Source organism: Pinus tabuliformis, chromosome 3_2, assembly GCF_031772625.1.
Source record: "Pinus tabuliformis cultivar Carrire ecotype Pingquan chromosome 3_2, CPIR1, whole genome shotgun sequence".
Lineage (NCBI taxonomy): Eukaryota > Viridiplantae > Streptophyta > Pinopsida > Pinales > Pinaceae > Pinus > Pinus tabuliformis.
In genome coordinates this window covers 58397769-58408792 of record NC_142302.1, presented here as the reverse complement: position 1 = coordinate 58408792, position 11024 = coordinate 58397769, and the positions used below count along the sequence as shown (strand labels likewise).

The window sequence follows — 11024 nt, the reverse complement described above, 5'->3', positions numbered from 1 at the left end:
GGAGAAACCATAACCTGGCTTTGGTCCTCCATCAGTGAATTCGCCTCCATGGATTTCTTCACAGAAACCCTTGACAGTCCGGATTCGTAGACCAATTAATACTTTCAAGAAAAGTACTAATGTTATCTTACATTAATGTTAACTAAAGTATTTGATTTCAATTTTGTTAAAATTGGTGAAAAGTGCATATGTAAATAAATGACAGATACACAAAATGCTTTAGATAATTGCTATTATTATAATATACGGAACCAAATATAAATGAGTTTGGATTGTATTAAAGTTCATTATTATTTTAAATTTTTAGTTGTAAATAGAATTATATAGATAAATTAATTAAGAAGTAATAATTTAAAGGTTTAGGAAATAGATTTTGTATTTTTCCCCACTTAAATAAAATAAAAATTAGTCAATGGAGTAGCCAAACGTTTTGTTTTTTAATATTAGAGTAGCCAAACGTTTTGTTTTTTAATATTATTTTATAAGAGGTGCTTCCAATGACACTTCAACGTTATCCTTAAAGGGTTTTTGAGTTAATGAATATCTAAATTTAGTTTTTCCTTTGATTTATTATTATACAAGATTGAAAAATCTCGCTACATAATTTCACAGCAAAAATTAACAATTTTTTCCAAAATTCAAATTTTATCAAAAATTACAAATCTTTACACCATTCAAATCAATATCAAGTTCCTGCATGAATGAGAAAACAATATAGGGCATGGTTCTGGTAATATTTCTAAGTATTTAACAATGTAAATTGCTTCTGGACCTCAAAACCAGAGATGGGGAGAAGCCAAGGAGTGAGCAATGGTGCCATACGTTGAGCTCATATGCGCAGCACTGCAATTTTGAGTTTCAACACCCATACTTTCAAAGACACCATGAGGTTGAGCGTTTAATGTGTATTGCAATCTTTGGAGCTTGTGACCCAGCTCCATGGCCTCTGATCTCAACAGGGAATTCTCTTCTCTTATATGAGCATAATGCGCTAAAGTAATGTTGAGTTTCTTCAATATCTCCCCATTCTCTACTCTCAAATGATCCACCTCAGCCCTCAGCTGGTCCACACGATGTTGTTTACGGAGCCTAGACCTCCTTGCAGACTCTCTGTTAGACAACATCCTTCTCTGCTTCCTCTCCTCTCTAACTTGCTGCTCCTCTGTTTCGTCAGAGGCTGAGTGGCCCCAAATGTGTGACATGGCCTCCCCATTGTGCCCAGGAGAATTCAATGAATCCTCTGTTGGGTACCCCTTGTTCACCAGCACAGGCACTGATCTCTTAGTGGGCACTTCAGATATAGATCCAGGAGTATTCAGGTTTGCAGAAAATGGCATATTTCCATATTGAGTACGCCCCATATCATATATTCTCTGCTGAATTGTGCTGGACTGATTGGGATTACCGAGTTGTTGTAATGGTCCATTTCATTTGAATGAGAAACAAGCATCTGATTTGACTGCAAGTCTGAGAAAAAGGGAAAACCAGGTACAAATGTTTCAGATTCTGGCTTGATAATCACTCCCTCTGCTCCAAAAATTGAAGAATCTGCCACTAGTCACTGATTCTGACTCCATCACTGCTCCTTTGTTGCCTCTGATGAGTCAATTAGGATTGGAAATGACACCATATACCCTAATCACCAGGGAAGGTATCAAGATCTTAAATAATTGTAGAGAAAGTTTGGGAATTTTCAAGGAAGACAAAGTGAGTAATAGGCATCAACAATCATGACAAAAGACTTGTGCCACAGACACCAACAGAGAAAAGTTTGAAGAATCTCTGCAACAATGGCGGTATAATCCAAATAACAACCGATGCTCCTCTTCTGAGTCAATCCACCAAGCTTTAGTTTGATTCCAACTCCTCCGAAGCCCGTGGCCTTGTTATAACAGTGAACTCCTGTGAGAATATTGGCTTGACCTGTCACTGCAATCCCCATAGCAGTCGAAAATGTCAGTCCTGGTTGGCAGAAGTTAGGTCAGGTCTGAGTCCATGTTTTGGTTTATATGCTTTTTTTCTATGTCATTTTCCATTTCTATAATTTTCATTGAGTTCTGGGTAGAGGCCTGAGTCCTAGCCCTGAAAAGGTGGCTCAAAATTCGGGGTTGCTAGCATAGAACTGACTGGAAAAGTTTACAGTCACATGGAGACAAGCTTATCAGTGTGAATGGAGGCGTACAGGCATTTGCATACCTTGGAACGGGAGCAACTAGGGCTATAAATAAGTGAAAAAGAGTGTTATCTCAGGGGTTGGACACCTGGAGGGGTTGCGTTTCTACTAGAGGTTCTATAGCACATGAGGGAAGTCTGTAAGGTCTCAAGTTGTTGAATCCATTTCCTTAAGGTTGTATAGGATGTTGACTCTTATTATAGTGACCCTCACCGTATGTTTACCCAGGAAAGTGAGTGAAAGTGAGTAAATGTGGGAGGAGGCGATTACATTTGTCAGAAAAGGATTCTATCAAGTTGAGGGAATTGACTATGAGGAAACCTTTGTTCCTATAGCAAGTTATCCATCCATTAGATCAATTCTTGAAATAGTTGTGCAAATGGGGTGTAAGATTGTTAATTTTAGATAATAATGGTATGTTCTATTCTTTAGAACAATTTACTTCAATTTTCCTATCAACCCAATATCAATTTCTAGATTAGAAATCACATTAACATTGATAGTAAATGCAGATAGAACATATAAAATAATCAGAAGACAAGCCAAGACAAAAGGACAAAATATTTGGTGGATTCCAGGGAAAAGCCCCAATGTGGGGAAACCCTTTGATCAAATCTTCTTATTATTCTTCAAAAGTTCAACAGAGAGAGAGAGTACAATATACAAAATTGACTTGCCCAAACATTGTCAAAACAATCTAGTCATACTGCAGTCAATAGAATACCCTAACCAAAAAGTCAACGCTGGCCAAACCAACAAAAATTCTCCTTTAATTCAACTAAGTCAAACCCAATCAACTCAGCCTCCACAGATAGTCCAAATCAGCCCAAAACAATCCCAAAAATCTAGTTAGACTTGGTCAACGCACAAGTCAACTTTTGCGTTCAATGACTCTGGAGTCAACATTGATTAAACAGTTGCAAACACATCGATTTTTTGCCAGGAGCTGCGACTTAAGAAAAAAAAAATTCCTTCATACAAAACAAAGTCAAAAGGTGAAGTTTGACCCTTGTTCAATGCTGGTCAACGTCCTTGTAATAGCCAAAAAATAGATCTCAAATTTTTTACTTGCATATTTAGTCAACCCAAGTCAATGCATAGAGAAGAAGAGTTGCTCTTGCTTGTTGCACAAACCAATGAGACGAGAGAGAAATATGAGTGATGATGAGTGACCAAATGAGGAAAATGACTCCTCTATATATACACAACGTTGAGGGTGAAGAGACACATCTTTTGGGCTTCATGAGCCTACATTAGACTTCTCGTCGACCTTAACAATTTGTCCATAGAAGAAATAAACCCATAATTCTATTTGTACTTGTCAGAATGAGATGAGATCAATCCTACACCTCTCGAAAATAGGAATCCAATAAAAATATCATCTCCATCATATGAGCTATCCAGGGTGGAGTTTGGCCTTAGTTTCCAAGTTTAACACTTCCTCTCAACTAGGGAGAAATCCACGGGCCAAACCATCTATCAATCTATACCATCTCTCACATCCCTACTTTTCTCTGTTGAAACATGAAGAAATAATAAAGAATAAATTATTTAGAGTGTATCATATGACTCTCCTCTGACCCGAAGTTAGTCTCCATTGATCCCAAATCAATATCAAACATCCTATTATAGGGAGTATGGTAGTACACGATGCGTCCATCGGTAGTACTATGGTCCCTATCCTCATTTACCTACTCATTGGCTAGATGAGAGGTACTTCCCATGAGCCCTAGACTGCATGGGGAGGATTTATCAACAGGAGAAGGTGAAACACTATTCCTAATCATATGCCATAGGAGAAGGTGAACCACTCATCTTATGCATATATCAACCATCATGGGGTATCACAGGGGAAGGTGACCACTCACCCTGTACATAGCACACCACTAGGGTAAGGTGAAAAACTAACCCTATGGTGGCTCATAGCTCCTAGAAGTACCCCCAACACCCCGGAGCTCCTAGAGCTCAATATCCAACTCAAATGGGACCCTCATAAGAGGGTCTCTCCACGACTCCAAGTCGTTCACGAAAGGTTAAGATTTTTTGACCTTCACTAGGGGCTTTGTAAGAATATCAGTGACGTGATTATCAGTCCTAATGTGGTGGAGCCTTATTTGTCCTCATTGTATTGTATCCCAGATAAAGTGATACTTGATATCAATATGCTTGGAGCGGTCATGAAAAACGGGATTCTTAGAAAGACGAATCCCACTTTGGTTGTCACAGTAAATCACAGTGGTATCCAACACATGTCCCAACAAGTAGCTAAAGAGTTTCCTCAACCAAACAAATTCACAGGAGACCATACTAGCAACAATATATTCGGCCTCAGCGGTGCTCAAAGCAATCGATTTCTTCTTCCTTCTCATCCAATATATCAAAGCAGAACTTAGTGAGAAGAAACACCCCGATCTGCTCTTACGATCCACCACACTGCCATTCCAGTCAGCATCATAATAACCATGGAGCATAAAATTCCTAGCAGTGTATCTCAGTCCATAGGTGATTGTGCCCCATAGACATCTTAAGAGATTCTTGGCAACAATCCAATGTATGTGATGCGGCTCAACCATAAATTTACTCAATGTATTCACAACAAAGAATATGTCCAAATGTTAGTTCACCAAGAACATCAAGGTCCCCACGAGTTGAAAATACTCAGAAGGATTTCCCAAATTGGTCTCGGAAGCACTTTCGCATAACTTCCTAAAGTTAAGTTCCATCGGAGTAGTCACAGACTTACAATCCACCATCCCAAATATTTAAAGTACCTTCAAAATATATTTTCCTTGGGAAAGGAAAATCTCGCTTTGCTTTTGCTAGACCTCCAAGCCTATGAAGTAGTGCATCAATCCTAGGTCCTTCATATCGAATTTAGAAGCCAACTCACTCTTGCATTGATAACTAAGAGGGCCTGCACCTGTCAGAAAGAGATCATCTAGATAAAGTAGCAAGATGAGAGGTCTATCATTTTCAACCTTAAAGTAAAGGTTCATATCAGCTTCACTTCATGTAAAACCCAACATCATCAGATAACTTTCTATCCTCTCATACCAAGCCATAGGAGATTTCTTCAACCCATAGAGGGCTTTATTCAACCTGCATACATGTGTCTCTCAATCTTGAACTTCGAACCCCTCGAGTTGTTCAACATAGACTTCCTCCTTAAGTGAGCAACGTGAGAAGGAAGTTTTGACATACATTTGATGTAAATTCCATCCTTGTGAGGCAATAAGGGCAATGATTGAATGGATGGTGGTATACTGGGACACCTTCGTTTTGAGAGAAGCCTCGAGCAACAAACCTGGCCTTGAACTTTTCAACACTTCCATTAGCTCCATGCTTGATCTTGTAGATCCATTTCGAGGTGACAATAGATTTGTCCTTGGGTCTAGGGACCACATCCCAAACATCATTCTTCATAATCAACTCATACTCTTTGTTCATAGCATCCTTCCAAATTTGGTGCTTCACAACTTCTTCGAATATGTAAGGCTCAATTTGAATAATGGTGTTCATGGCAGCTAAGTACCCTTGGTACCTATTCGGATTTTTACTTTCACAAAATGTCCCCTGAGGTGCAATATCTCTCTCGATATATTCGAGAGTGTCCCTAAGCCACGAGGGTTTCCTTTTTGAGGAGTGTTATAGACATTTTTGTGCCTTACATCATTAAGCATGAAATTTCCATAATCTAAGGGATCCAAAGTCCCTAAACATGTTGTTCCTACCCCTAGAGGAACAAGGCTAACAAACCACAGCAATTCACAGAAGTTCTCCACCAGAAACTGCTCAAAAACAAGTCAATTCAGGATCATTTCAGTGGCTACACTAGCTGTCTGCGCTGAATGTCAAAGCTAACACTGGCTACCTGCGCTGAATGTCAAAGGCAACGCTGGCTACCTGCACTGAGCGAGAGTGAACATGTGGCAAGTTCATTTCTCAAGGTGTCAGAACCGAGGAAGCTTCCAAAATGACCCTTGCCTCAGGGAATTCGACTAGTGATGAGTAAGAGGTTCCAAATCTCCAAGTGGAAGCAAGAACCTCCAAGTGGAATCAAGAACTGACAGAGGGAGAGGACACTAGTCAGATCTCAAGCTGACTCATCCTCTCTCCAAACATCTATATATGGATCTCTCCTCCATGAGATCTAGAGGCTGGAATTTGGTTATTGCAAAGAATTGCTGTTGGTTTGAGATTGGAATCATTGGGTGCTTAATGCTTTGAAGGGGGTGAAGATAGGAATTCCATTTGCTGGGAAGGAGATGCTAGATTGGAGCCCTCTGGGTTGTATCTCTTCCTGAACCTTGTTATTCATCAATAAAGCTATCTTGGTTTCTCCTATATACTGATGTATTTTGATGTATGATTGCATTAGTATGTTTAGTTTATTTCTAATCCTGAACTAGTTATGAATATGAATCCATGTCTTGTGTAGTGTTCTCTTCTTGTGATCTTGCAGAAACCTCTTGAAGCTGGGCGAGCGAGAAGGCAAGTAGCTGGGAATCCTCCAAGAGAAGAGAGACCGGATCGAGGGACAAACGGAAGACACTGGTTAGTCCATCTATCTCTCTTCATTCTTAATTCATAAAGGAAGAATACTAGAATAGATGTCTCTGTTTGTTGCTAAGGCACTGTCACACCTTAGGTGGATAGGATCGTCGTGCATAGGCATTTTTCCCCACAACAAATTGGCGACTCCACTGGGGAGATTTGTTTAGTCATTTTATTTGTGTTTCTATCATCGTTTGTTTCATAGACTTGACAACAACAATCGAACTGCATCTGCTATTCCCGGATGCAAAGTAGACAGTTGCTGCTTTGATCCAATCACTGGATTTGTCTATGATCTGAACAATGGACTCACAAATGATTTGATGATGCTTTGTGATAGATCTTAGTACTCCCTCAAAGCATCCCTTTGATTGTACCTTGCTTGTTGCTTTTATTTGGCCTGAAACAGTAGATTAAATAGCAATCTGTGACCCAGAACCAGTGAGAAATGAGAGTTTCTCCTTCAGCGCAGATCCAGTGAAGGGATTCTGCATTTCAACGCAGGTCCCGTGAAGGCTACCTGCGATGAATGTCAAAACCCCTGTGTTGAGGTTGCACTGAACCAGTTTGCCCTTGTGCAGCTGGGGTTCTCTACTCTGTTTTGCCTTGTTTTGATCTCTGATTTTTGCAGCCTGTAAGCAGCATAGGTACCAGTCTGATAACTCCTGTTCTCTGCTTAAATTCCGCCTCCTTTTGTACAAAAGGACTGTGAGTGTTTTTATGTGTTTGTGGCATCATTTGCATTCTTCCTTTGCACGAGTGAAATAGTCATCCGGTAGCCTTTGATTCAGATATGTTGATTGTGATCTTAGGAGAGAGTTCATTGGCTGTTTACAGTTGGTTATACATTCATTCTTGCTTTTGGTTTGAGTTTGTCTTTTTTAAAGTGTCGAAACAAGAGTTTATTTCGAAAATCGTTAAGTGTTGTAATCTCTTCTACCCTTTCTGATTTCGAAAAAGTAAACTTATTTGTATTTGTCATTTAAAAGCAAATTCAAAGTTGTGCAAAAAGCTTTCTTTTGTAGGCATCAATACTAAGAAAGCGGAAAACAAACACTTTCATTGTGCATTTGCATCTTGATAGTTTGCATGTTTGATTTAGGAAAAGTGCATTAGAGTGTGCTGATTGCTCTTTGAGAAAAGAAGGTGTCTTTCTTTTCCCTTAGTAGCTAGGATTTTCAAAGTTGAAAAGAGAAAAAGCTTGCTTATCATCTTTAGACTGCATTTAGGAATTTGTATCATACATCTCGTGGTGAACCTTGAAAGGCAAACTTTAAAAAGATCAACCTAAAATAAATTGAATGAACTTAACAACGCTTTGCAACATAACGCACAACATAGAGGTCTAGGCTAGAGACGTGTTCCGGCGTCGTAAAGCCTGGTGACTGTCGATCTCGTTGATGGTGGGTGATTCCTCCTGAGGGACAATAGCACCAGTACGGATTGTGCTCCCACGTACCGTTGCGTATATATTGGGAAACCCCTATAGGCATAAAACCTTTATCCTTAGGAATCTGTGTCGGCCGCACTACTGATCGCAATGCACTAAACACAGCATTCAGGAAGATCGACCGCCCGTACCCTAAAACGTATTCTGCGGTTTTGCGAAAGGTTTGGCACACCCTCTGCCTAGAACTCCAGAGTAGTTCCTTTTGGCCTTTTTCAGACTCTATAACAGAAAAAGTCCATCCGAGCATTTGTCACTTCAGGCTCGTTAAAACATCGAAGGAGACTAGAGTCATCTTTAGCTTTTTCTCGACTCTTTAAAAGTGAAAAAGCAAGTTGTGTCTAAAGCGTCGTTAAAATTTATTTTAAACGGAACAATCACCCTTATTCCTGCGTTGATCTTTAGGTTGAAAAAATGGAGCACACCAACCAAGGAATTCCCCTTGGTGGAAATCCTAGTCCCTTCTCCTCTTGGGGAGATGTTGGTGCGCCCCACATGGCCACATTGTCGCTTCCAGGACTGACAATTGGCCTGTCGGTCTGGCTCTTTTCAACCAATGTCGTTCAGAACACCACTATTCTTGAACAATCGAGTCAACAGTTAGATCAGACCAGAGTTGCCCACCAGCCTTCCACTTCATCTAATTCTTCCTCTCCTCCTTCCTCTTCGCTTGATGGAACTGGTAAAACAAGAAACCAAGTTCCTAAGGAGAAGAAGGAAAAGAAGAAGAAAGAGAAGAAGAAGAAGGAGCCAAAAGCGACTGGGGGCAAATAAGTGTCGTCTGACAAAAATCCACACACAGCACTGACCAGGCCTAAATCGCCATGTGTCATATGCAAGGGAGACCACTTCCACAGAGATTGTCCCTGCATCCCTCGGATACTAAGGGACTGGTCTCCCCGTTTGCACAATTCGGTAGCGTCGACCTCTGATAGCCATGTTGACAGCTCACCGTCGACTAGTGAAAGTGAAGTCCCAGGACAGAGAGGGAAAGCTAGATTTCACTGCAAACTGTGTGAAGGCGACCACGCCATCCACCGTTGTCCCTTCTTAGACGAGGCTAAAAGAGTTCTGGAAGATTGCCCGATTTTACGAGCACAACTTCCTCCTGGATATCAAAAACTCCTGCCAAGTCCTTCACTAGTTGAGAACCCGGCTGGCCCGCCCAGGTGGTCAGCCGAAGCACCTATCATTGAAGATGAACCGTCTGGATCCATGCCTGACAAAAGTCAAAAGGTTGAGGCGGCAGTTGACCCGGTTTTGCCTTCAGAGGCTCTATCTTCGAATGATACCATCACAGAGGAGAATAAAGACTACACCGTCCAAATTCTCTTCATCAACACAGACTCCGACGAACAAGGGGGCAATTTTCCCATCCCTTTATCGCAGGAAGGAACTTCGTCAGAGTCATATCCGACCGTCTATTCGGTCCCACCACCAAGCAACCTAGTTGTCTCGTTCGACTGGAACCAACTAGGCAGACCCCGGTTGCCAGCCAGCATACCATTCAGAATTATCGTTCAAATATACAGAATGGTAATGGCTGGCACTATCATTGATGAGGGGGCATCTGTGAGTATCCTTTCCTCTATTGCTTGGAAAGCGCTTGGTTCGCCAGCGCTTTTGCCTGAAATGAGAAATCTATCAAGCTTCGATAAAGGAACCAGTCGACCTTTAGGGATCCTCCCCAATGTGCCCATAACATTGAAAGGGAAGACCGTTCAAATGAATGTGATGGTCGTTCAAGGACCCTTGGATTATAACCTACTCCTTGGACGAGACTATATATATTGCATGGGAGCCATCGTCTCCTCACTCTTTAGAGTAATGTGTTTTCCGCATGAAGGAAGAGTGGTCAAGCTCGTGGACCAACTTTCATTTCCCGGATCACGCATCGCAAATAGTCATATACCATCCCTAAATGGTCTCTTCACGCAAGAAATGTCTCAACCCACGGTCCGTCCTCCTGATGAGCGCGAGTAATCTGGGAGGATATGACTGGAACCCAGGGGGCATGCGTCCTGGTCTGCTTCGGCAGGAAAACTTTGGGTATAGGGTAGGTTTCCGCGGAAGAATATGACTAGTCTGTACACCGCCTTTGCTGGAAAGGGGTTATTCTAGAATAAGATTCTTTTGTCAAAGTTATGTGAGTTGATAGACAGAGTCTCTCACCTTTGTCTATTTTGGTAGATATCACCGAATAAGTGTTTTGTTTGAAAGATTAACGAGACAATCTTTGGGTAACCTGAAAGAGGTAGGCCTCTCCCGGTAAAACAAATGTTTTATTGGACTAAGAAGGGGTAACCTTGAAATCGTACTTTATGCCTGGGGGCATGCAAACCTTTTTGAGTGCAAGCAAGGGGCGGCTATTTATTTTTTAAATTTTTAGGTCCTCCCTTTAAACTTGTAGGTCTAACCCTTTAAACTCGTAGGATTAGTCGTTTCCGAACTTGCGTAAAGAAAGGATGCGGGGCATAGCTTTGGTAAGGCGCAAGCTCCATAAAAAATGGAATCTTACGTGAGACATTCTTATCATATGACTGGATAATCGAGCAGTTTTAGCACACAGTTCATGCTCGTTAAAAAATAAACGCAAGATCCGAGCAGTCTTAGCGCATAGTTCATGCTCGTTAAAAAATAAACATAAGATCGAGCAAATGTTTCCACCCGCGTTTAAGCTCATTAAAAAATGAACTATCCCGGTAAATAACCACAGTGAATGTAATATCATCAGCCATTAAAGCCTTGGTCGTGTTTGCACCGTCACCTCCACTTTTCCATTGGCCGATCGTTCACCTCCATATGATTGTTTACCCATTTTGAGGAATAACTGCGAAGAGTGATTTCACT

At 41.1% G+C, this 11024-nt stretch overlaps 1 protein-coding gene across 1 annotated transcript; it reads right to left on the bottom strand.

The window, feature by feature from the left end:
- Positions 1-773: 773 nt before the first annotated feature.
- On the bottom strand, positions 774-1361 carry LOC149179803 (bZIP transcription factor RISBZ3-like). The gene has a single exon (XM_089413649.1). It carries the CDS (start codon positions 1359-1361, stop codon positions 774-776), a length of 588 nt encoding a protein of 195 aa, XP_089269775.1.
- Positions 1362-11024: the final 9663 nt, after the last annotated feature.